This window comes from Eretmochelys imbricata, chromosome 3, assembly GCF_965152235.1.
Source record: "Eretmochelys imbricata isolate rEreImb1 chromosome 3, rEreImb1.hap1, whole genome shotgun sequence".
Lineage (NCBI taxonomy): Eukaryota > Metazoa > Chordata > Testudines > Cheloniidae > Eretmochelys > Eretmochelys imbricata.
Window position 1 is genome coordinate 1819469 of NC_135574.1, and position 26938 is coordinate 1846406.

The 26938-nt window shown below is 59.3% G+C and overlaps 1 protein-coding gene across 1 annotated transcript in view; it reads right to left on the minus strand.

Moving 5' to 3' along the window:
* The window catches only part of DPYSL5 (dihydropyrimidinase like 5), a 100708-nt gene that overhangs the window by 57581 nt on the left and 16189 nt on the right, over window positions 1-26938 (minus strand). The window contains exon 2 of the mRNA XM_077811479.1: window positions 10814-11078. Within this exon, the coding sequence (XP_077667605.1) occupies window positions 10814-11074 (261 nt within the window). The 5' untranslated portion in view covers window positions 11075-11078. The remainder of the gene's footprint in view (window positions 1-10813; window positions 11079-26938) is intronic.

The window sequence follows — 26938 nt, forward strand, 5'->3', positions numbered from 1 at the left end:
ATTTTAGCTCAGCACGGCCCCGGCGGGGCCTGGTCCCAGGCTAAGGGGAGCTCGGCTCTGCCCACCCATTGGGGGTGGGGGACAGGTTCCCTGCACCTGAGCCACGTCAGAAGTGCTACCGAGGATGAACCCGACGTCCCCCACCCCTCAAAGGCACTAGGGCAGGGCTGGGCAAACTTTTTGACCCGAGGGTCACATCTGAGTATGGAAATTGCACGGCGGGCCATGAACACTCATGAAATTGGGGTTGGGGTGCGGACTCTGGGGTGGGGCCACAAACAAGGAGCTTAGGGTCCGGGAGGCGGCTCCGGGCTAGGGCAGGAAGGGCGGTGAGGGCTCCGGCTGGGGATGAGAGGTTTGGGGTGCAGGAGAGTGCTCCAGGCTGGGAGTGAGGGGTTTGGAGGGCAGAGGGGGAGCAGGGCTGGGGCAGGGGCAGGTGGCTCAGGGGTGCAGGCTCTGGGCGGCGCTTACCTCAAGCAGCTCCAGTAAGCAGCAGCTTGTCCCTTCTCTGGCTCCTATGCATAGGGGCAGGCAGGGGGCTCTGCTATGTGCTGCCCCATCTGCCACCCCTGCAGCTCCCATTGGCTGCAGTTCCTGGCCAATGGGATCTGTGGGGGCAGCGCTTGGGGCAGGGGGCAGCGTGTGGAGCGGAGGCCCCAGGCTGCCCCTATGTGTAGGAGCAGGGGGGGACATGCTGCTGCTTCTGGGAGCCACATGGAGCAGCCCCCAATCCTTCTCCCTGGCTGGAGCAAAGCAATCCCCAGACCCTACTCCCCAGCAGAAGCTTGGGGGTCAGATTAAAATGGCTGGCAGGCTAGATTCGGCCCATAGTTTGCCCACCCTTGCTCTAGGGGGTGGGGCCTGCTGCCCCCACCCCTGCCCAGCTAGCCCCTGGCTGCCTCAGCTCTGCAAGCGGAGGGGGTGCTGCTCAGGGCAGAGGGGCACTGGCAGGGCTGGAAGAACAGGGGGTTGTGGATCAGGCTTGAGAGACAGCAGCACAGCATGGGGGGGGGGCAGGCCTGGACCTGCATTAGGGCTGCAGGCAAAGGCAGGCCCTGCGCACAGGCCCCTTTAGGACAGGACACGAACACTACAGGCCACTAAGCCGGGCGCAGGTCATTGCAGCTGGGGCTGCGGGCGTCTTGGCAGGACTCCCACCAGCCCTGCATGAATTGCCTGCACCTGAAAGCCAGTTCCCATGAGCCTGGACCCGCCCCCCGTCCTGAGCAGAGCACAAGCCGCAGGGCTGGGGCCTGGGGAAAGGGGCCGTGGGCTGAGCTGGGAGATCCCAGCAAGCAGCTGCACAGGGGCTAATGGCTACATGTCATAGCACTAGTGCTGCCCACCCGCACCCGGCAGAGGGCAGGCTCCCTGCTCTGGGGCAGACACAGCCCAGGCCAGCTGCTGGGCAGGCTCCGGCCCCCCTCGCTGAGGGTCTGCAGAGCGGAGCCTGCGACTTACACTCATTGTGTTGAGCACAAAGCAGCCGGGCCCCAGATGCACGGTTACTATGGCAACAGGCTGGGCTCCTCCAAGGGGCGGGTGCAGACAGACGGCAGCAGGCGGAGGCCCTGGCTGATCCGAGGGGACCCCTTCTCTGGGTCCCTCCCCCAGCAGCAGCCTGCCCAGCACAAAGGGTAGCAGGCGCGGCGGGTGCAGGGGATGGGCGCAAACCCTGAGAAGGGGTCCAAGGTGCCCGAATCCTCCATCCTGCCCCACCCAGCAGCGGTACTGAGCCAGCCCCTGTCCCCGCTCTGCTCACACAGCAGGAGAGGACGCACCCCGGCGCTCCAGGCCCGAGCTCCCCGCCGGAGCCGGGGCAGGGAGGTGGGTGCAGCCGGGTGGCAGCCGCCCCAGGAGAGCCTGGGAGCTCTTTGTTGCTCCAGCCTCCAAGGGCTCGAGGCAGCTGCCTGCCTTCAGCTGCCCAGCAAGCCGGGGGAGCGCCCCACGGGGAGACGGGCGGCAGGACGGGCCGAGGAGGAACAGAGCCAAGCCAGCAGTGGGTCGGCCCCAGTAATGCTGCAGGCATGACACACACCGCCCAGCAGCCGGACAAAGAGGGAGCTTTGCTCTGCACAAATGGCGGGCGCAGCAGCCCCAGTGCAGGGAGGGGCAGGGCCTCTGGCCCCCACCTCTGCCCACCTGCAGGGCGCACTAGGTGGGCGCCAGGCTAGGCAACCCCCTACTGAGCCTTTCCCCCTGGAGCCGGGTTCAGCAATAACAGCAGCAGGGCCTGGGCGAGCGAGCGGTTACCCCACTCGTCAGCAGCCCAGGCTTCCACTGGCACTGCCCTCGGCTCAAGGGGCAGCAGCAGAGCTGGGTGCGAGGGACACCAGGCTGTGAGCAGGGGTGCACGGCCAGCCGAGGGCTAGACTAGCCAGGGGGCATCAGCAGAGGGCAGGGTGTGAGAGTGACTCGGGCTGCAGCCCCTCCTTTCCATTACGCCCCAGCCACCAGGTCCCTGCGGCCCAGGCAGGCTGCACAGTAAGGCCAGCCCCAGCCCCCTCCCTGGAACCAGAGCCCGGGTCACAAACAGGGCAGCCCCCAGGGTCGGTTCTGCTGAGCTCCGAGCTGCCAGCTGAATGAAGCTGGGAGGCGGGAGCCAGCCACCCACCGCAGGCAGGCGGGAGCAGCCAGTGCAAGCGAGAGCAGAAGAAGGGGAGCCGAGGGCACACTGGGGCCCTCCCCCCCGACCCGGGGGGCGGGGGTGTGTGCTGTGTTCCAGGCTGCGCCTGCAGATCCCTGGGCAGCAGAACCACCAGGGGCTCCCTGTGCCCAGCCCCCCACGGCTGCAGCCCCTGCTTTGCTGCCAGGGGCGCTTAGTTCCTGGGTACAGGTTGAGCGGGCAGCAGCAGGTCCATCACAGGGGGTGCTGGCACTTGGGCACTGGGCTCTGCGGCCCCCAGCACCGGCTGCCTGGAGCCAGGTCTGGGACAACAGGATGCTCTCGGGAAGGGCCTCAGAGCCGAGCGGGGCAGGCGGTGGCAGATGCTGCCCGGCTAACCAGGCTGCACCAGCTCCTGCCCCACCCCTTCCGGGGACACCAAGTGCACGCTGGCACTAGCCGAGGGAGCAAGGGGCTAGCAGCTCCGGCCCCCGGCCCGGCAGAGCCCCACCTCCTCCCCCCCAGCACCAGCTCTGCAAAGAGGGCAGATACCGCACCAGCCCCACCGCCTCCCACCTCAACAGCTCCCCACCCCTTCCTGCACCCACTGCTGCTCCCTGAGGGAGACCCACCAGGCAGCCCCAGCTGGAGGAGCCTGCATGGAGCCCTGCTGAGCCCAACCCTCCTCGCCAGGAGCCACCGCAGCCCCAGCCAGGCAGAGATGGCTCCGCGGCCGCGGGTGGAGAGCACTGGCGATTCATTCAGCAGCCCTGCGTGGGGAGAAGAGCTGGGGCCAGGCCCGCTCCTGCCCTTCGCACACGCAGTCACCAGGCGAGTCAGCACAACTGAGTGCTTCGGCCCTGACAAGTCCCGCCCAGAAGTACCATGCTGAGGCTTTGGAGTCAGTGCCTCCTTGAGATGAAGGGGGCAGTTCACATGGGGCTGCCGCAGGCTCCAGGCAGATGTTACACGTCATTAACCATCCCAGCTGGTGGCGTGGGTAGCTACCGGTGTGGTGCTTTGCTTTTGTTCGATGATAACAGTCGGCTGCATGCGTGTTCTCCCTGTGTGCTGCCCCGGCTCTGCGCAGATCGCTGACACAGCAGACCCCGAGAGAACCGCCAAAAACCACAGACTTTAGTAAGGTACAAAGGAACCCGAGCCAGGTTTATTGTCAAACGAAGCACAGTGATAGTTCCCTATAGACTCTACCGGACATACTACGAATTTGTTCTCCCTGGCAATGGACACAGCTCGGTCAGGGGCGGGACTCTCCACTGCCCCCTAGGCTGGACAAAGATGTGCGCCCCCGGACCTACTTTTATACCATTGCAGGACAGATTACTCATCATAGTTCAAACGAATCTCTCCATCACGTTGTCCTTTTGCCAGTTCCTCGTTATGTCTGTGTTCGGATGCCGTCGTGGTGCAAGTTCCTCTCATTAGCCCTTATGTGCGTGCGCACGTGCTTCTAATAACCTTTTCTTGCCAACTTCTGTGAGTGGGACCTGCCTCTGGCTTACAGCCCAGCTTTGCTGAACACTGCCTGGAAGTACTTTGGTTCAGGCTTCAGGCTTCAGACTGGGCCTCTGACACAAGAGTTTATGTTTCAGGGCCTCCTCTTACTACAACGGGCCCGGGCTCCTTCGCAGCCCACGGCTCTGGAATTAAAGCCTGAATTCTGCTGTGGGGTGGGTGCAGGTAACACGTAATCTAACAGACAGGGAGAGGCAGGGGCGTACCTTAGCTAGGCCAGACTGGGCCCGTGGCTGGGCATTTGACCCCACTGGGATAGGAGAGTCTTCATTTCCCCTTCTCGGTGCTTGTGGGGTGTGGATGTTACACATCCCCAGAGGTGGCTGCATTGTGGGGGGGGGTAATATTCTTTAGCTACCTCCGAGGGAGGAGGCAAGGCTGGTGAGACTGTGGCACTGTTACTACCTGCAGAGGTCCCCAAGGTGCCTGGATGGAGACATCCTACAAACCAGAGAGCAGTTTCCCCTGCCTAGTATCCTGGAAATGCCCAAAATCGAGGGGTGAACTCCAGCTCCCCCCCACTCCGGGGCTGTGGTCCTGGCTGCGAGGGAGGCCTTGGGCCGGAGCAGTACAGCAGACTGGGCAGCTCTACCTTCGTGCTCCCCACCAGCGTGCGCAGGGCTGGGGAGGCAGAGCCCGGCAACCGAGCTCCTTCCCAGTGCCCACCAATTTTCCAATTCCAGCCGCAGCCAGAGCCAAGCCAAGGTTATCGCAGCGTGGAGGCAGCAAGACAGCTGTGCATGTCAAATAAATCAGCCGCCCTGCAACAGGAGAGCAGCCGGCACCCTTCAGCTGCGGGGAGAGAGACTAGCCACACAGCTGGAGGGCTCCAGGGAGCCACGCAGACCTCTTCTGTTCGCAGTGCTGAGCTGTTATGAACCTGTAGGGTGAGCCGCAGAACTGGAGCCCTCCCGGCTGGACCTGCTGCGGAGCAGCTGGGACCCCAGCCCAGAGACAGCCTGACTCTGCAGACACACTGCCCCTCCAGCCCCGCTGCCCGGCTGCAGAGACGTCAGGCACGTCTCTCCTACTGCTGCTGCTGAGCTCCCACGGGCCCAGTGGCTGCCAGCCAAGGGCAGAACTCCCAGCTCGCCATGCCAGCCAGGAGAACAGGCAGGCGGCACAGCAGAGGGAGGGGCAGGGCCAGCGTGATGGCTTCCCCGGAGCTCGCTGGGTTCTGATACTGCACGGTTTGCCCACAGTGTCCCTGCGAGGTGGCAGGCCAGTGTCCAACAGTGGCAGGACCCTTCCAATGAGTCCTAGTCACCGGCTTGGAGCCAACCCCCTGGAGACCAGCAGGCAGGGAGCCTGGAAACAGCACAGCCGCCGTTCCCAGGGCACATCCAGACCTGCCCTTCCCACCACGGGCTGCTCGGGGCACTGCCTTCCCACCGGGGAGCGGGGCTGGGGGGTGCTGGGGGGAGATGTCCAGAGGCAGGCCCAGGAAGGCCAAGCAGGGAGTGGCCCCAGCACCATGGCTGTCCTCCTGCCCTCCGAGCCGAGTCCATGCACAGCCAGCAAAAGGAGGATTTCTAGGTCCCGCTACGGGAGAGGCTAATCCGCTGAGAACAGCTTCCTGTGTCTGCAGAACTAACTGGGCATTTCAGTTACACCAGGCCAAGGAGCCAGCGCTGCTGCCCTGATGAGTCAGGCAGCCAGGCCCCGCCCAGATAGTCCATGGCGCAAAGACACCCCCCCATTCCACCTTCAGCTCCCGCCCACAGGAGGCGCCCTCGGAGCACTGGTGGTGGAGGGTGCGAGTTACAGACTGCACACACGGCAGAGGCAGGCGGCAAGATTCCATTAAAGGAATTCAGCCGGTTAGCCACCAGACGGGAACCATGAGCCCCAGGGACGGCAGATCCCAATGGGAATACCGCGCCTGGACCAACACAGACAGCACTGGGCACAGCCATCTCCCCTACCAGGGGGCCCTCACCACCACAGCACCAGAGAATCAGACACGGCAAAGAGCCTCACAGGCGGGGTCATGCAGCAGAGAAGCCCAGCACTGCTCTGCAGTTCCACTCGGGAAACTCCACTCCCTGCGGTCTGGCTGCTACGCGCCAGGCTGCCTGTGGCAGATTTCCAGCTCAGGGGCACTCTCCCAGGGGCACTGCCGGGCTCACCCAGGCCATTACATACTGGAATGGAGGAAGCTCACTGGGGCTGTGACAGGCCAAGGGGCCTGGGAGGTGACACAACAAGATCCAGCATACACAGAGGCCCGGAGTTCGGAAATTCCCAAGTCTGCGCTGCATCGCACATGGCATGAGCCACGACTCGCGAGACATGCCAACTGTCCCGAGCTGCACTCCCCATTATGACACCCAGCGTCCCTCATTTTTCCCACCCATGTGCGCAATGAATTTTGTTCTGTGCACCAATATGGAGGTGATGCATGACACATCACATCCAAATTGGTGCACAGAACAAACTTCATGTGGCAGGGGTGGGGCCAAGGGGTTTGGAGTGTGGGAGGGGCTCAGGGCTGGGGCAGAGGGTTGGGATGCAGGGGGGTGCAGGCTGCCCCGGGGCTACTGTGGGAGAAGCCTACCCCCAACTCTCTCCCCCTGCAGCAGCACCTGGGCTGGGGTGGGGGAGAGGTGCCTCTCCCCCCGGCTGCAGCAGGTCAGGGCTGGGTTGGGGCCAGGAGCGGGGCATTTCTCCCCACCGCAGCCTGCGCGGCGCTTAATAGGCTGCTGCACGGCCACACAGCTTAGAGGGAACTTAGGTGACACCTCTCCCAAGGACACACACGCTGGCTGCAGGCCCATTGAGCATGGACACAGACACCCCACCTCCTTCAGACAGCAGCCGGCGTGGGTTCCCAAGGAGCGACAGCAGGAGACAGCAGCTCCTGGGGTGCTCAGACGTGCTGCAAAGGTCAGAGGAGCTGCTCTGGTGACTAATGAACTGTCGCTGTGCGTTCCAGCTGCGAGGCCTGCAATGCAGTGGCTTGGCGCCAGGAATACCAGCCAGGGCAGTCTGCAGTCCACCAACACGCACCCCGCCCAGGGGCAATTGAGGATACCGCGGCTCAGCTGAAGCACAGATGACACAGCGGCCATTTCAGGGGCCAACCACACATGCCCCTCCTGGCCACCAGCCAGCCTGTCCCAGAGGATGGAGGAGCCCCCATCACTGTCACGGGGCAGGAGGAGCTCTGGGATGGCCAGATAGAAGCGCGGAGTGGCAGCTTTGGGCTTCTTACGCAGCCCTTGCCCTGCGGGTTCCCAAGGGCCTGGGCCCACATTCCTGCAGAGGACGCAGCTGGGGCCAGCCCGGAGAAGCTCCCTGTGGACTCCAAGGATTCCTCACAGTTGGTTCCAGGACACCCCACCCACCGCTGCGTTTCTATAGTCGTTAGCTCGAGAAGGGGCCACTTGTGCCCACAACGGGCACAGGAATTGGCAGCATTGCCAGGGGCTGTTGGTAGCTCTATGGCCCCTTCTTATAGCCACTGTGGGAAGACAGGACACTGGGCTAGATGGACCTTTGGTCTGACCCAGCCAGGCCGTTCGTATGTTCTTATACAGCTGTCCAGGAACTGCTAAGTCCCATCTTCAGAGCCTGCTCCTTCCTTGCCCCTGTGACTTGGCGAGAATAACGTGTGCCCCCTTCCGTAGTCCAGAGCGTGACATGTCCCTTGGGCTGAGCCGTGCGCTGAGCTGAGGATGGGGGGATCCATGGTGCCGAGCAGTGCAGGCCCCCAATTCCTATGCTCTAGTCAAATGCAGCTTTAAGCCAGATGCCATAATACAGCGCCACGGGCAGGCACCCACTCGGGCACGCTCCCTCCCCCTCCCCGCACAAGAGCGAGGAAAAGTGGGGGGCTGGAGTGGCCATGGCACGTCCCCATAGCATGGCGCGTCCACTCGGGGCCAGCGCAAGAGACGCGATTCTCCCGCAGCGTCGCGCTTTGGTACAAGGTGCTTGACGAGGTCACAGTGCGACTGCAGGGGTCCTGGGCCCAGAACACACAGGCGCCGACTTTCCAATGGGCCAAGGGGTGCTCCAGGCCTCGCCCCCACCCCGCCTCTTCCTGGCCCCACCGTGCTCTCACTCCTCCCACCTCAGCACCTCCTGCACACCCTGTCACGGCGGGTGGGCGCTGCGGGGAGGGAGGGGGAGGTGCTGATTGGGGGGCTCGCAAGCAGGCAGGCAAGAGGCACCCGGGGGGAGGGGAGAGCTGATGGGGGGCTGCTGGTGGGTGCTCAGCACCCACCATTTTTTCCCTGTGGGTGCTCCAGCCCCAGAGCACCCATGGAGTCAGCGCCAATGCCCGGACAGCTCTTTGCAGTCAGCCCTGTCAGACCGGCTCTGCTCCCCCTGCCGGGGCGGAACTCGGGAAGGAAGCCTGGCCACCAAGCCACTTGAGCCGAGCTTGCTCTCACCTCCCGGCTGGGGGTAGGAACAGGCCACTGGAGCAAATGCCTGCAGGGCTGAGGAGCAGCTGCCACCCCCAAGCACACATGAGGAGGCAGGCCCGGGAAAGCAGGGCAGGGGAGCCTAGTGCTCGGGCGCAGCAGCCTGGACCTTCCCCGGTGTGGCCAAAAGGGACCCCACAGCATACCAGACTTCAGGCTTCCACGCAGCAAGCGCAAGCTCCACCCACTGGTACAGATGGGTCTGGAGGGCACAGGCTCAGAGGAGCCCATCACTGCCCCCAGACACTCCCCCGGCAGGGATGCAGGGTTTCATTTAGAGCCAGGTACAGTGGCACTATGGCTGCTCTTTGCAGAGTGTGGGTAATCACACACACAGAACTGCGTCGGGCTAGTGATTATCCAGGATGGGGACAGAGCGAGCAGCTGCACAGAGCCCTATGCCGAGCACATAGGCACACCTCAAGGTAAGAACATAAGAACAGCCCTACTGGGTCAGACCAAAGGTCCATCTAACCCAGTGTCCTGTCTTCCGACAGTGGCCAATGCCAGGTGCCCCAGAGGGAATGAACAGAACAGGGAATCAACAAGTGATCCATCCCGTCACTCGTTCCCAGCTTCTCGCAGACAGAGGCTAGGGATACCAGCCCTGCCCATCCTGGCTAACAGCCATTGATGGACCTATCCTCCATGAACTTATCCAGTTCTTTTTTGAACCGAGTTATGGTCCTGGCCTTCACAACATCCCCTGGCAAGGAATTCCACGGATTGACTGTGATTTGTGTGAAGAAATACTGCTTTCTGTTTGTTTTCAACCTGCTGCCTATTAATTTCATTGGGTGACCCCTTGTTCTTGGGTTATGAGAAGTAGTAAACAACACTTCCTTATCTACTTTCTCCACACCAGTCATGATTTTACAGACCTCAATCATATCCCCCCTTAGTCATCTCTTTTCCAAGCTGAAAAGTCCCAGTCTTATTAATCTCTCCTCATACGGAAGCCATTCCAGACCCCAATCATTTTTGTTGCTCTTTTCTGAACCTTTTCCAATTCCAATGTATCTTTTTTGAGACGCAGCGACCACATCTGCGCACAGTAATTCAAGATGTGGGCATCCCTGACTTTATATAAAGGCAACATGATATTTTCTGTCCTATTATCTATCCCTTTCTTAACGATTCCCAGCATTCTGTTCGCTTTTTTGACGGCCGCTGCATATGGAGTGGATGTTTTCAGAGAACTCTCCACAGTGACTCCAAGATCTCTTTCTTGAGTGATAACAGCTAATTTAGACCCCATCGAAGTGTGGATGCTGCCCAGCAAAGTAAGAATTGCTATCCCATAGGGCTCTGCCCACCCCAGGAGAAGTTACTCATAGCAACGCTCCCACCTTACTAACTGCTTCACTGAGCCCTCCCTCCTCCCAGATAGTCTAAGGAGCCTCCATCTGACCGGCAGCGACTCCGAAAGGCTGGGGGTCGGGGCAGAGAATCAGCTGAACCCGAGCTCTCAGCAAGACGCTGTGGCCAAAAATCCTAATGTGACCTGGGGAAGTAGGGGCAGTGAGGTTATTTTACCTCTATTTGGCACTGGTGCGACTACTGCTTGGATCCTGGGTCCAGCTCTGGTACCCACCATTCAAGAAGGATGTTGATAAATTGGCGAGGGGTCCGAGAAGAGCCACGAGAACGATTAAAGGATTAGAAAACCTGCCTTGTAGTGATAAGCTAAACTGATTGAGCTCGGAGTCTAACAAGGGTTCGGGGGGACTTGGTCACAGTCTATAAGAACCTACAGGGGAAACAAACATTTAGTAATCAGCTCGTCCAGCTGACAGAAGAAGGGCTAACACGAGCCAAGGCCTGGCAGCTGAAACCAGACAGATCCAGACTGGCAATAAGGAGTAAGTTATTAACAGGGAGAGGAACTAACCAGTGGAACAATTTCCCAAGGGATATGGTGGATTCCCCATCATTGATAGTGTTTCAGTCAAGCCCAGATATTTTTCCAGATCTCCTCTGGATCCATCAGGAAGCCCTCTGGGCTGTGTTATCCAGGGGGTCGGACAGGGTGAGCACCATGATCTACAAATCACCTGAGCCGGAGCTAAGCTGGTGCCTTGAAAGAAAGGACTTTCACCCTGACACCACCACCACCCCCCCTCGCCCCCCAGCAGCAGCACATGGGGACCAGGTCAGGTTCCTCGCGCCACCTGCCCAGGGAGGAGGGCATGTGCCAGGATCGCTCTCCAGCACCATCACTAACCCACCGGGCCACAGGTACCTTGGTGCCATGGTAGAAGTCGTCCACGCAGGTGGCATTCATGAAGGTCTGGTGGAAGTGAGTGCTGGTGTCGATGCCGCCCGGGATCACCAGCTTCCCGGTGGCGTCGATCACCTTGGCCCCTCCTGGGATCATAAGCTCCCGGCCCACTTGCTGGATGATGCCGTTCTCAATGTAGACGTCGGCCTCCAGCGTGCAGTCGTCATTCACCACCTTCCCCCCCTTGATGAGGATCCGCATCGTGGCCGAGTTGGCAAGCATGGCTCTGAAAGGGGAGAGAAGCAACGGGTTAGGGTCAGCCATCCAATGGCCCCTGCCGGCCCCCTGCCATGCCACTGCCTGCCTGGCACAAGTAGAGCTGGGAGGGAGCCGGGAGCCCCATTTCCCTGCCCTGCAGCACCAACAGAAGCCCCCACCCCAGCCTTGCCAGACCCAGAACTTCCATCCCCAGCAGCCAGCGAGATGGCCGGCACTCAGGTGAGACCTGGTCACTGCAAGGAAGGACAACTAACCGCCTAGCCTAGAAGGGGTCTACCTCCCACCCACAGCCGCGGCAGCTGGAGGAACAGCTAGAGACACCTAGGGGTGCTGGAAGGTGCCTGGGAGGGAGATGTGGCGTCAAGAGGCCATGTGTCAGAAGGGGAGTGGCCGGACAGATTCGGGAAAGGCGAGCTTATGGGGCTGGTGGATTTTTGGGGAGTCACATACATTGACTGAGGGGGCAGAGCTTTTGGAGGGAGCCCCTTGTTAGTGCTGTCCCAGCATGACGCCAGGCACAGGGGCAATGCAAGAGGCCGCAGGGTCACTGCAAAGAGCCGCTCTGTCTTGGGGCTGGAGGGGAAAGGACATGGTGGGTTCCAAACAGAATAGGGCAGTTGCAGCCCTGAAGGAGTGGTTAGCTGCCACCTCCCTCCCTACAGCAGTGCACTCAGGGCCAGCCTGGGCTGTCCAAGAGGAGTGGGAGTCTCAGACACCTGGCCCCATACAAGTGCCCACATCCTGCCCCTCAGCAGGGCCGCCCTGCCCCACCTAGGCCTGCTGGCTTTGACCATGGGGGCAGCCTCTCCTCTGCTGCGATGGACACAGCACAAGGGGCTTGTGGTCCAAGTAGCACTTCAGAGGAGCAGGGGCTCACTGCCCAGCGTGCGCTGGGGATGCGGCTGGCTGCTGGGAGCCAGGGAGGGATTGCAGCAGGGACTGGGCAAGGCAGGCATGGCTGATTCTCCCCACGGCTCAGCAGGGTGCAGGTGCAGGAGCCAGGGAGGGACCACAGCGGGGACTGGGTTAGGCAGGCATGGCTGCATCTCCCCAGGGCGTAGCAGGATGTGGGTGCAGAAGGCCTGGCTGGACTCTCACACCAGGCCAGATGCCCGCTGCTCACAGTAACAGGGGGAGCCCCCTGGCAAGTATGGGGGACACTGGCATCAAAGCTGGGTGGAAACAGGCCTGTGCCAGCCAGCGACTCCCACTGACCTGCCCTTGGCTCATGGGGACTTTCTGTAATGGATGGTGGGCATGCAGAGGGCAGGATGGGTGGGGTGCCCATCCCTTTACTAGCAGATGCTGCGGGAGCCCCTGCCAGCCTCCCATGGGCGCACTCAGCCAGAGCGAGCAGCAGCTGGGGCTCTCAGTGGGAAAGGCTATGTGCAGGCTAAGCCAGCCTTTGGGTCTGCTGGGGGGAGGGGAGCGCGGGGCCAGGGCTGTCAGGGATTACCCAGGAGGTGTCAAACACCCGCCAGCCCCTGGTGTATGTAAACAGCAGATTATCCCAGTGCAAACCTAGAAGATCAGCATGCTGGGGCCATCACAGGGGCCGCATCAGAACCAAGCCCTCAGAGAGGGGCAAGAAGAGGGTGGAAGCAGGGCAGCAGCTGCCCCTGGACCCATCACCGAGGGCATCGGAGGGACCCCTCTTTCAGGCAGTGGTTTGCTCCCCAGCTGCCAGCACGCCCGGGTTTCCAAGCTGCATGCCCAGTGGCAGATCCTGGGCTCCAAGTGCAGGAGCTACCTGGATGTATCTTTCATGAGCGGCCTCATTCTCTTGGAGTTCAGACACCTGGCGCTCGGGCCGAATTGGAGGGGCAGGGTGCAGCCACACAGCCCCGGAAACAGGTGCAGGAAGTCCAAGAGGGGTATGGCTGGAAAGCCTGCTGGATGTCACCCCATAGTCGGAGCGTCCCTAGCCTCTGTTTGCTAGAAGCGGACCATAGGGGCTGGATCACTCAATTGCCTTGCTCTGTTCATTCCCTCCGAAGCACCCGACATTGGCCGCTGTTGGCAGACAGGACACTGGGCTAGATGGATCATTGGTCTGCCCCAGTGTGGCCATTTTTATGTTAAATAATTCCTACAGCAGACGTCTTAGAAAAACATCCAGTATTCCCGTAAACAGTGCCAATGCTGGATAATCCACCACCACCCTTGGGAAATGGTGAGTTATTCTCACTGTTAAACACTTAGGCCTTATTTCCAGTCTGAATTTGTCTAGCTTCAAACTCCAGCCCCTAGATGGGGTTAGAACTTCCTCTGCTAGCCTGAAGAGCCCATTATTAAATATTTGTTCCCTGTGTTTATGCTTTTAGACTGCGATCAAGTCATCCCTTAACCTTCTCTTTGCTAGGCTAAATAGACTAAACACGTTGAGTCTGTCATGAGGCAGGTTTTCTAATCTCATGTCTCTTCTCTGACCCCTCGCCAATTTATCAATGTCCTCCTTGAATTGTGGGCACCAGAACGGGATTCCAGCCGTGGTCACGCCCATACCACATGTGACGAAGTGGGACTGTTCTTAATGGTTCCTCTGAATAGTGTTGGGGTGCCTCAGTTTCCCCTAGGCAGTTCTTAAGTATCTAGGGGGTGGGATAAGGGTGTATGATCGTTGCAAAGCCCTAGAGGGCAGGTGTGTGCAGGGGTCTGGACACAGAGAATGGCCAACACCGTGTTTCCTGGCAACTGCTGGCCTGGGCCCTTCCCTCTGCAAGATGAGAGCTAAAGGGTTGGAGAACAAAGGAATCAGGTGCCCTCCTGGCCCGTGAAAGGGACAAAGCAGGGGGGTGGGGGGGCTGGAGGGAGTTTCAGTTTGAGGCTGGCTGGTGACATGGAGTGAAGGGCAGACGGGGTTGTCTGGCTCACTGCCCCCCAAAATGGACCCAGCTGAGGGGTCCTGTTCTCTGCACCTACAAGCTCTGTGTTAGACCATGTTCCTGTCGTCTAATAAACCTCTGTTTTACTGGCTGGCTGAGAGTCACGTCTGACGGCGGAGTTGGGGGGCAGGACCCTCTGGCTTCCCCAGGACCCTGCCTGGGGGGACTCACTGTGGGAAGCACAGGGAGGGGCAGAGGAGGCTGAATGCTCCGAGGTCAGACCCAGGAAGGTGGAAGCTGTGTGTCCTACAGACAGGCTGCTCACAGAGAGGAGACTTCCCCAGAGTCCTAACTGGCTTCATGGGGAGCAGTTCCAGAGCATCGCCTGGGGACTCCATGACACCACATAGAGGTAAAAAGCTCTTGACTCCTACTCAAGATTCCCGTTTACGCATCCCAAGATGGGATGTCTTTTAGCCACAGCATCACAGTGGGAGCTTATGGTCAGCTGATTATCCATCGCAACCCCCAAAACTTTTTGCAGAGTCCCTACTGCCCAGGGTCGAGTCCCCCAGCCTGTAAGTACAGCCTCCATTCTTTGTTGCTAGATGTACACGTTTACATTTAGCCATGTGAAAAGGCATTTTGTTTATTTGTGCCCAATTTACCAAGCGATCCACATCGCTCTGTATCAGGGATCTGTCCTCTTCATTATTTACCACACCCCCATTTTTGTATCATCAGCAATCTGTATCAGTGATGAGTTTATATTTTCTTCCTGATCATTGATAAAGATGTTAAATAGCCTAGGGCCTAGAACTGATCTTTGCGGGTGGAAACACCCACTTGATGACAATTCCCCATTTACAACTGCATTTTGAGCCCTATCAGTTAGCCAGTTTTTAATCCAACTCTTCATTTTACTCAGGACAGTCCTGTGGGCCCTGGACTATCTGTGCCAGCAGCTCCTTGGCCTCTAGGCACTGCCCCAAGGCAGGCAAGAAGTGCTAACACCCATGGAGAACCCCATCCCCCCAGCATCCTGGGCTCAGCAAGGGCAGGAGACTCGCTAGCCCCACCTCGCACTGAGCCCCTGCTGCCCGCTAGGAGTCCACAGCCCAATGCACTCACGGCTCAGCCACTGAGCGGAGATGAGCCGCAGGGTGGGACCCGAGTGGCAGGAACCAGCCCTGTTCATGAGGGCAGCAGGAAAGGCCATGGGGGCCCTTGAAGACAGAGCAGCCACTTGTATCCAGGTCACTGTCCCCATGCTGCTTCCTGCCCCGGGGCTGTGGAGCAGAAGCGGCAGCCACAGTCCATCCACCCTGCACCTGGGGAAATCCCCCTATTTTAAAACCAAATGTAGACAGAAGGGGAGGGATGTTCAGCAGCTGGGGGTCACCCATGGGCCAAGGCCGGCGGGGCTCCTGGCAGCCTCAAGGTGGTGCAGAGAGCTGGGATTCTGGACTCTGACGCTGCCTTTCCCATTCAGCAGCAGAACCGAGCTGGGGTGGGGAGATGACCTGCAACAGGACACTTATGTCCAAAGGGCTTTGTTTCAAGCAGAAGAAGGGCCCCGGGCCATGACCCTCTGAAAGCTCCCAGTGTCACATGGCTGCTCCCTCCCTGGGGCACAAGGCAGAACAGCTGCTCCACCATAGCCAGAGCGTGACCCGAGGGAACACCCCTAGACCCCGCAAACAGAGCCATGTCGGGGTGCAGATGGCACAGCAGGCTGGGAAGATGGAGGGAGACATTTTCCCAAAGGGGGGCGCCTTCTGCTGGGGTGGAGGAGTTACGCTCCCACTCCCCAGTCCGGGGCTGTATACGGGGCATCCCAGCTTACCCTGGCTGAGCCCCAAACAGCTGCCCCCCTCCACTGCTCAGCACTAAGCCAGCCCACGTCAAGCAGCTGCCGGGGACTCCAGCAGGGAGCATTGGAGCTATTAGCAAAAGGCTTCTAAGAGAGGCCAGAAAAGACCCCAGCAGCACAGGGCCCTGGCTCAGGCGCAAGGGGGTCCGGTTGGGCTGCAGCTCTACCCTGAGTGGTGCATTGCACCCCCTTCCCTGCCAGCGACTGCTCTTTGCCCCGTGGGATGTTTCATGATGGAACGTGTGCACCTGGTGACCACAGAGAATGGGCAGTGCCAGGCTGGCCAGGGCATTTCTCTGCGACCCTCTCACAGTCACCTCTCCAACAATGCCCCCCCGGCCCTTGAGATGCTGGCCAGCCTCCCACACCCCAGCTGCTTTCGATCCTCTCCTGGCCTACTGCAGGCTCCACAGCCACCACCCCTTCCCCACAGCTCCCCCACATCTCCGGCCCTCGGCACCTCCATGCTGGCGCTGGGGCAGGTGCCCTGCTGAGCCAAGATACTCCTCCGAGTTACCCTCTCAGCTGTGCCCTGTTCCCCACCAATTTCACTGCCCGCCACCACTCCCGAGCGGCTGCTCTGTGCCCTGAACTTACGAAGGGGCCAGACTGGGTCAGACCAAAGGTCCCTCTAGCCCAGTATCCTGTCTCCCCACACTGGCCCATGCCAGGCGCCCCAGAGAGAACGAACAGAAGAGGGAATCATCCAGCGATCCATCCCCTGTCGCCCATTCCCAGCTCCTGGCAAACAGAGGCTAAGAAGGAGCAGAGGTGCCTCTGCAGGGACCTCGAATCCGTTCTTAACCCCCTGCTCCCACCTTTATGTGCATGCTTCACCCCCATCCACAGCACCTACATCGCTGCCCACCTGCCCGCCCATGGACACATGGCTTTGCCAGCAGTTCAACAGGCCAAACACTGGGTGCTCATTCACCCCGAGATGCCCCCTTGCAAGTCACGTGCTCCCAGCACGGCTCTGCTTCCACCCTCGGCTCCTTCAGCAGCCCCAGCTTCTCCGAACACCAGCATCGTTTCGCCTGCACGCTCACGGCGGCTGCTGGCACTAATGCAGCCGCCTCGCTCTCAGCAGGCTGCAGCTCCCCCCTCCTCGCCGTCTGCTGCCAGCACAACCCTCACCCCCCCTCGAATCCCTTCGTCATCAGCGCTGCTCCCTTGTTTCCCCCACCCACCGCCAGCTGCTCCTGCCTCCCCACTCCCTTCGCATCCTTCTCCCCCTGGTTCTCCACACCTCTTCCCATGCCTGCGAGCTCGCCTCCTCACTCTCCTCCCCCCTGCTCCCGGGAAGCGGAGCATCCCTTGGACCAGCATCAGTGCACTGAAGCCAGGCCAATCCAGGCTACCTGCCGCACCCCAGCCCCTCCCTTCATCTGGGCCCAGCCTGCTGCAGGGACAGTGCCACTTGTTCACAGCCAGCCGCCCGCATCCCAGGGTGCCACGTTAGCGACAGGGCTCGGGATAGCCAATTGCTTTGTGTTGAAGGGTTGACTTTGTCCCTCATCACACTGCTTTAAAGGATCAGGCAAAGGGACATTGTTACAGAGGTGCTGGGAGACAGACCCCGTAGGAAGAGGGAGCTTACAATTTAAAACCTCAACCCTCCAGACATTTCCACGTGAGGGTCGGGCCGCCCCACACAAGGGGCGTGATCAGGGAGTTGGGCACTAGAGGTAGGTCTACACTGCACACTAAGCCTGGCTCGCTGGGACCCACACCTGTGGATCTGGGTTTCCAAGCCTGCACTCGAGTGTCCACACTGGATTGTGGACCTGGCTCTCTCAGCCGTGCTAACACGCCCATTCTGCGCCACACTGGCCTTCTGACACAGGCCTGCGGCTTGCCCTGCATCCACACTGCAAAGTGATGGGGCTTGGCCCAGTCAGAGCGTGACGGGCTCTGACCCACTCCCAGAGCAGGGCCCTAGGACCCAGGGCCTGAGTGCTTGCTGACCTGATTTGTGTGGGGAGGGACGGACGGTGTCTATGCAGCCCACGGGAGCGAGCCCCAGGAGCAAGTCACCACGCTAAAAACAGCACTGTGGCCGAACCCACCCCCAGCCCAGACACCAGAGCCCACTCTGCCACATCTATCTAGCTGGTTTTAGCGCTGTCAACCCGGGTGCTCAGACTCGCAGCCGCTCGCTGTGTGGACACAGCCCAAGTACGACTAAGGAGCCATCGGGAGGCTCCAACTCTGGAAAGTCCTGGCCCAGCTTTATAGGTCATAGAATCATAGAATCATAGAATATCAGGGTTCGAAGGGACCCCTGAAGGTCATCTAGTCCAACCCCCTGCTCGAAGCAGGACCAATTCCCAGTTAAATCATCCCAGCCAGGGCTTTGTCAAGCCTGACCTTAAAAACTTCCAAGGAAGGAGATTCCACCACCTCCCTAGGCAACGCATTCCAGTGTTTCACCACCCTCTTAGTGAAAAAGTTTTTCCTAATATCCAATCTAAACCTCCCCCACTGCAACTTGAGGCCATTACTCCTCGTTCTGTCATCTGCTACCATTGAGAACAGTCTAGAGCCATCCTCTTTGGAACCCCCTTTCAGGTAGTTGAAAGCAGCTATCAAATCCCCCCTCATTCTTCTCTTCTGCAGGCTAAACAATCCCAGCTCCCTCAGCCTCTCCTCCTAAGTCATAGGTCACAGCACTTGACATCCAAAGGGTCCCTCGGCCAGGCTGCAGCAGGTCTGGCTCCCAGCCCCTTCGCTACCCTCCAACCCGGCCTTCTGGAGAGACGCCAGCCCTATTTCAGGAAGAGAACGCTGCCCAGAACAGAGTCTATCCCACCTGCTCCAATGCAGGGAGCAGCACGCCAGCAGGGGCGGACAGTCTGTCCCCAGGGACTGACAGACTAAGGCCAGAGGGATCACCTCCTCTGACCTGGGCACAGCATTGCCAGAGAACTACTCTGCATTCGTGCAGGGCCACCATCGCTCACAGGGCTTCCCGTTATCCACAGGTCAGCGGCAACGCGGAAAAGTCCCTCTGACAGCAAACCTACCAAACCTGCTGGCTGTACGTCCACGCCCAGAGGTCTCCTCGCTACCAAGCCATGCAAGGAGCATCTGGGGGCTGGCTGCTCACCCCCAGGGTAATAGGGACACTATTGGCGCTGGCCCTGCCATACACTGTTTGCAAAAGTGCAAACCCAGGAAATAGTCTCAGAGCAGACAGATCTCCACGGAGACCTGGTTGGACCCTGGCTTGGGTTTCTGTTACACCCTACACTTAACCGCTGCTGTTACAGCATGCCGTGTGGTGAGCCCCCGGGTGCCAGCTCAGCCAAGCAGGGCAGGTGAGCAAGCTACCGTCCCTCTCCAGTCACCATCTCACAAGAGCAGCTGCCAACCTCCCCCGTACAGGTAACAGGAGAGGAGGTCGGGCAAGTACCTCCCAGCCATTAGCCTGAGTTACCCTGCACCATTCCTAGCCTGGGCGCCTGTACCCTCTCTGCAGGAAGTGGCAGAGACCTTTACCCAGCCACTCAGCTCTGCCATGAGCCAGACACTCAGATCTGAACCTTGCTCTGGATTTGTAGGTACCGCGAGCGTGCCCTTGAGCGGACCTGGGGAAGCAGGTTGCTGCAGTAGAACAGGGGGCACTGTCGCCAAGTCTCTGGCCTCTCTCAAGATGCCTTCTGGGAGCCAGGCACCCCGGGCTCCTGCGCAGCAGCATCCCGGGCCCTCCGATGTGACCAGAAGGGCCCAGCCACGGGCAGCATTCGGCGCTCCAGGCAACAGGCCTGAGCTGCTCCAGTGAACGAGTCTGGAAAGTGGTCGAAGGCCTGTGTGTTTCCCTGCTGGGGTGGAAGCGGTGACAGTGGGCCAGACACCTCTGTTCTGGAGTTCTAGCACTGGGCCCCTGGGTGCAATCTTCCACCCCGCATTCGTAGTGACCAGACCCATCAGACAGGGCCATCAGAGAGTGACCTTTGGCCAGCTCTGTCTCCACCAGGGCAGGGCTAAAGGAAGGGACAGTGACTGACAGAGGGGCCCCTGCAGAGCCAGGCCACATGCCTCACCCCGTGGAAGCACAGGCAAATACGGAGGACACTGAACCCATCTCAGGTTGCACCCTGCCTGGGGAGAAGCTTCCCTTGTTCGGGTGTTAAACCCACGCCCAGATCACACGGCCTGAGCGCCTCTGAGGGCTCTCCCCCAGCCCCTACCTGAGCCATTCTCTGCCAAGGAGTCCTGGACTGTGGAGGATGTTGGCCACTGCTCCTAACAGCAAGTCACGCACACACTAATCCTCAGGAGAGCACATCCTGGGGCAGCCCCCGGGGAGCTCCTCTGCGACCCACAGCATCCTTCCTCCAGCTCCCTCCTCTAGCGTTTGCACAAGAGCCCCCCTGGGGACAGCTCAGCTCTGAGGGAGAACGTTCACATTCAGCAAGGGCTGTGCCCTCGATCCGGAGCCGCCAAGGTAGGGTCTAGGTCCCAGGAGCAGCCCCTCGGCCCACCCGACACCACCAGAAAGTCCCACACCGCAAGGGTGGAAGCCACCTACTCCAAGAGGGAGGCCGCTGAGCGAGACCAGAAGGCCGAGCACAAGCAGGCAACAGGGCACCAGCCTGGCTGTTTCTCCGGCACATGAACCCTGCGGTACCAACCTCACTCAGCACAGGGCTCATTCTCCCCACGTCTCCTTCACTGCCAGGTCTGGAGAAATCCACCCTTCTGTAAAGCACGCCCCATCAAGGCAGTGCCCCACCGCCGGCTAGCTTTACCCACCCACCCGGGCCAGGGTGTTTTCAGACAGACAGCTTCCACTCACTCCCAGGAGACACAGAAAGGGGACAGAGCCTCCAATGCCAAGCTGTGGCATGGGGCATGCGTGCAGCACGGCTCCGGTCAGACGGGGCCCAGTACAGCCTATGCCCTTGGTTACTATCCGGCATTCCACCAGCCGGTCCCAGGATAACTGGCCTCCCTATTGCTAAGCATCAGCACATAGCTCTTCTCCGCATCGGGCACTCCCGGGCACAGGGTGACACAGGGAGAACAGCCACTGAACCACAGGGCAGGGGCAGGACGAGCAGCAGCAGAGCGCACGACCCCCGCCAGTGTGCCTCAGGCCTGGCCCAGTGCCGCCATCTCCGGGAGGCATGCACCTGGCTACAGACTGCCCACAGGAGCACCAATGGGGTCCACGGGGAAGGTGGACAGAGTCACCTTCCCCAGGCCCCAGAGCTGGCTCGCTCCATTTGCGCAAGATGAACCACTTTGGGACCAGACAAGAGACCTCAAGCATGAACCTCCCCAACCAGGCAAGGGCCTGAATGGACCCGTGGACCAGGCCACAGCCCCAGCCCTGGGAGAGGCTTAGAAGGACAACCCAGGTGGAGCCAGGCCCTGGGAGCAGCAAGCAGGACAGAGGTGTCAGCCAGGGCCCGCCTCCGCTCCCCGGACCTAAACACCTCCAGGGATGGCAGCAGGCTGCTCTCCAATCTGAACTCCAGTTCATCCCTTCCTGCCCCTCCACAGGCTGTGCCCCACACTGCCCATCACCCCACAGCTCAGGCCTCCCTGCCCTGCTCCCTTTGGATGGATTGGGGGGGCTGTTTAGGGCCAAGACTGCCTCTCCCTGGGTGTGCGCAGCCCCCCACCCCGCTCTACACTACTGTAACAAACAGGTTTAGTAGGGTCAGATTATCGGCGAAGGTCGACAAACAGCTACTTCACCAGACGCAAATGGACACAAATACTTCCACCGATAACTGAAATCGACAGCTACGCCAAGAAAGAAAAATGCTACCTAAGAATGCAGAGGTTCATTTAAGGCCATTTACTTTGGATATTCAGACATAGGATTTTGACCGTTTTAACGGTTACAAAGCTTTAACTTTTGTAGTCTCAAAGTGTACGGTCATTAAATAATTGTCTCCCCTGCTGTTTGACACCCTGCCATAATTTCCCAGCACTGAAAATCTGAATGGATAAAAATAAAAGAAATGCTTAAAAAAACTCCATCAAACTCTGCCAAGCGTAGATACAGAGGTGCGGCCCAGCACGGCCAAAGCGGGAGGGCTAGTCAGGAGTCACTGGCCCCACACTGAAGGGTCAAGGATTGGGACTGCCAGTGAACGCCCTCCCGGCAGTGCAGAGGGAGGAGACTCCTTGGACCCAAGCAGGCCAGGGACCAGGAGATCAGCACCACCCCTGCAGTTAACCCTTCCTAGCCCAGCTCTGCCTAGGGGCTGGTAAAGAACTGCAGGAACTATGCACCTGGATTGGTGGCAAGCCAACGATGTGGGAGGAAAAGGCCCCTTATCCCACCAGCCTTCCCTCCTGCACCATCTGCTCCAAGGAAAAGTCACAAACCTCAGGAGAGGTCCCTCTGTGCAGATGCCCCCATCCCCATGTTTGCCTCACTCAGCGTACACCACAATGCGGAATGGTTAGCACTGCACCGGGGCTGCCTGCAGCCGCAAGAGCAACGCGGCTGTTGCTTTGCCTGAGGCCTGAGCAGAGACGATTAGACAAGGCAGCAGCTCTGGGAGAGACTAGGGAAGAAAAATATCCTCAATGGGCACCTCTCTTCCCCACCCCCCATCAGTAGGGGGATGGACTCCAGCACGAAGGAAGCGGGGGAGAGCACTGGCTCAAATCACGAGTGACTAGCTACAGCATTCTCACCCTATATGCTACATTTTTTCTTCATCTTTGTGGAAAATCAAGAGTGACTTGCACGGCACCTGCAGCTTTCCAGCCCTAGAGCATGCTGGCCTCTGGTTTGCTGGCGGGACAACACAGGGATCAAGGTCCAGTGCCCAGAGATGGGGGGACTGGTAGGACATAACTCCCGCACCACACTTCTCCCTGCTTATTTACAGCCAAATTTCACTCTGGGACTCTTGACAGCATCTTCACTAGCACTCCCCAGATCTGATTACGGCTCCATCTGATCTTGTGGCCTCAGCGTCTGACAGACAGTGAATCAGGCAGGCAGTAAACATTGGGCCACAACCTTACTTCCAGCCACTTGCTTCTTAGTGAATCCACCTGAGGGAATGACTTACACCCCATGACACACACAAGGGTATATAAAGCACCAGGAAAATGTATGAGCTTAACCAGACCCGAGGCTCCACAAGCCAACGGCTCAGTCCTGCGTCTCCAAGCACATCTGAACACAATCTTACACAGCATCTTCCATGCAGATAGCGGCATCACACTGGCTTCCAGAATTAAAGATCTGTTTGTGCCAAGCGCCAGATGCAGGAAGCAGGCACTGTCGGCTGATTACCAGAGCGACTCACAATCACAAAGACAACAAGATTTCTTCCCAATCACCAGGCAGGCGGAGCAGGCGGCCTCCCTTTCCCCTGCCAGCTGAAGAATCACATCACCAAGGAGATGAGCTGAGCTCAGTTCTCCTCCCAAAAAGAGCTTTACAGTCGTAGTTACTGATTGCATAAAGCAGGTTCCCTTGTGCTGTCTCCCTGGCTGGGAAGCTAACGAATTCAATCCATTGTTCGGGAGCAGACGCCATTTGCCACGACTTTGACATAGTCAATTACCAAACAGACCACATCTGCCCACAAGTCTCTCTAACCCATTCGCAGCCATCTTTGACATGTCTGCAGCCATCAGCTAGCCAACCGCTATTGTCTGCCAAGGAGGGACTCAGGCTTCTAATTTTGAAGGACTGATTAATTCAGATGCATGGGGAGCAGTCCCTGAAAAGCTGAGCAGGGAGAGGGTGCATGGTTCTGGCACCAGACACTGCAGTGAAAACCTGGGAGAGGATTTGGGAACCGCCCATACAGAACAGCAGACACTCCCGCTCCTCTCTGCATAGCCTGCTTCTTAATCAGCAGGGAGCAGCAACAGCTGACCCCCTGGCTCAGCCCCTGTGGCAGGTGGGGACACAGGGAAACCACCGAGTGAGCCAGAAGCAGAAGGCAGCGTGGACAGCTGGGAGGCCAAGGGGTGAGCTGATGGCAGCAGTGCAGGTATTGGAAGCAGAGCCCGGGTGATGGACGTGTGCGTCCGTTCGCTCTGCAAGGACGAGGGCGTCCCTAGGCTTATGTTCTAGCTCAGCGAACAAACCAGCCGCCAAGCAGGGAATGGCCCGACATGTTCAGGGGAGGAAGGGGAGCACAATGATAAAAGACATTTGTGCCAGCCAGGAACACACACACACACGGCCAGGCAATGCACCAGATAAAGGAAGGGGCACACTCCAGAAGCCAGCCCCCCCCCATGCCCTTAGGAAAGGTTGGTTCCCGGGCTGCCTTTGCCCCATGGCACCCCGCTGCTCGGTTCTGCCTGCCCTCCACATGCCGCCAGCTACAGACGGAGAACTAGGGTCTCACAGCGTCAACATGATAGATCTATATTTATTCAACAGCTGATGGTTACATACATTGATCTGTACGTGTTCTGGTGCAAGAGGCACAGAAGCCACAGGGTCAAGGGCAACGCTCAGCAAGGTGCCTTTCCCAAGCAGGCAGTCTAGATGCAGGGCCAGCCCCATGGGAAGCGGGGAGGACGCAGGATCCTGCCAAACCCCATTCTGAGGGGCAAGGCCAGAAGCTGATTCCAAAGCTGGATGTTCAGACATGCAGAACCAGAGCTGGAGAAGCCCAGTCCATCTCCTGGGGCCAGCACAGCATTGCCCCACACCATTATTCGCTCGCGCTTTAGCCAGTCCACTTCTAAGCGGTCCAAGCAGCGGAGTCCTGGCTGCTTCCAGCTGCAGAAGTTCTACTGCAGGGTGCTTTGCCTTCACGCAGGAGCTGCCATTTGAGCAGCCTCGTGCCGGCCTCCCAGTCTGTCTGCCTCCCTTACACACCCAAAGGCTGGGACGTGCCTGCGTACAGATGGGAGCTCTCCGATCCAGCCTCGCTGCAAAGGCTCCTCCAACGCAAGGGAGCTGCTGCTTACAGGCAACAAGCCCAGAGGGAATTTAGTACCATGTCTCCCAGGCGCTAGAGCTGCACCGCTTCAGGCCAGGAACCACAATGGGCTCAGCTGAGGTTTGGGAGATGGAAGCCTCCCCCCAAAGCACAGCTCTAGAGCAGCAAGCAGCATCTGCCCGGAAGGGGCCTGAGCAGGGGAGAAGAATGGATAACGTCTCTTCAGGGAGCATGGTCCCCTGGGGAACCCCACGCTGCACCTGCCTTCAAAGGGCTCCAACGCACAAGCCCAAGAACCAGCCACCCCACACACTCGAGGGAAGAGGGAGTCCAGACCAGGAGTTAACCCCTTCAAGACCCCAAACACACCCATACTTGGGCAGCTTCCATAGCAGAGCCCATGTGGAAAGGAGGGCTGAAGGGCCCAAGCTGAGGGTCCCAGGGAGTGGCCCCACCCTCCCCGGTGAAGTTGGACATGCAGGTAAGTCGGGAATTAAAGGCAGCCACACTGTGCCGTCTGGGAGCGGGACTACGCCTGCTGCAGGCAGCAAGCGTGATTTTAAGTGCAATGAATTATTGATACTCTGATGGCTGATGTATTTCGCCTGTACAAGTTCTCTGATCTACCCCCACGCCCAGACCTGTGCAGCAGTTGCTTTCCAGGCGATGTAACGACACTCGCTGGGAAAGCTCACGCTGCCCACCGCAGTCTCGCTGCTTCCTGTGGTTTTACAGCAGAGTTAGCTGAAGGACAAGGAGGTTGAATGGCAGGTCCAGGGCCGCACAGGGGGTTAGGCTGCCATTGAAGGCTGCACACAAATCTGTTGCTCTAGGCACTGGGCCACATGGCCTCCTAATACCAAGTGAGCATGGGCTGGTGCTGACTCGGGCAAATTCTTTCCACGGGTGGCTGAGAATTGCAGCACAACCCCCATTATTTCAGCTCAGCAAGCCCATTGCTCATTCTGAATAGGGGAAGAGTCAAGGTCATGCCAACTATTCGCAGCCATAGGACAGAACAAGCCCCCAGCCCCAGAGGGCACAGCCTGGGTCAGCAGCAACAGCAGAGGGCTTCCCAATGTTTTGCCCACCAAGCCCTGCTGGGAGGGAGCTGCAAACTCTGCCAAGGCAGCAGCTAAGCCGAAAGCACGGGTAGTGTGAATGTACTACTCATGCCATATCCGGCAGCCAGCTGGCATCCGGGCCTGCAGGCACTCGCTGCATAGCCATCCAGGCCCCACAGCCCTGGACTGGGACAGTTAAACCCACCCCAGCTGGCAGGGCTGGGAGCTGTAACCCCAGCCCCAAGTACAGCTGCCTGGTGCAGGCAGCTTGCCCGGCTGTTGAGCCCTGCCCCGTTCTGAGCAGCTGAGCACGTGTCAGGATGCGACAAAGGAGAGCATGTGACAGCTGGTTGAGAAGAAGTTGCTGAGCAACTGTTCCCTCTCGGGAGGTGGAGGCTGACCGACGCTGGGGCTCAGCAGCACCCTCCCACGAGATCCACCAAGAAGAGGGGTTCACCTCCCATTGTCAAGCCCCAAGATGCCTGCGCGGGCCTTCGGGAGCCATCCTCCCTCCATGCTAGCCGCCTCCCTGGTTCATTCCATGTCATGGCTAGCACACCACGACAGCTCTGACAGGCTGCAGAGGCCAGGATGTGCTTCGGTCCCTGCTCAGGGCTTGGCGACGCTGGGAACGCTCAGGGTTAGAGCGCATGTCAACCTGCATGGTGCTACACTCCGAGAGGAGCGCAGTCACGCTGGACAGTGGATCAGCCCAGCTGGCCGGGGTTAACCCTACAATGGACCCTCGCTGGCATGAAGTCCATGGAGCCATGGACCAGCACATCCGAGTGCTAAGTCATGGTTAATGCACATTCGAACGCCAGGTTGCTTTCCAGCATATCTCAGGCCTGTGCAGAGCTGGGGTTCGACTGTTTCATCTGGGACAGTTCCCAGCTGGTGTCATGGTCCTCTCTGGAGAGGAAGGGATGATGGGTGTTCACATCATGTGACCAGCACAGTGGAAGCAGTGATCTTCCTTCCAGAGCAGCAGCATAGACAGACCTTTGTGCGTACAGCGCTCTCTGGAGAGCCCGAAGACAAGTACCAGGCAGCTGCTTATTTGTAACCATATCTATTGTTCAGTTGCCCTCTCTGGCTGTACGTACAGAGACCTTCAGGGAATTCTCTCTCCCCGTTGGTCTGGCACTGGGGGCAGTTCACTAGGGCTAGCACTAGTGTATGCTGGCCACAGGCGGGTCTAACCACCATGCCGTCTA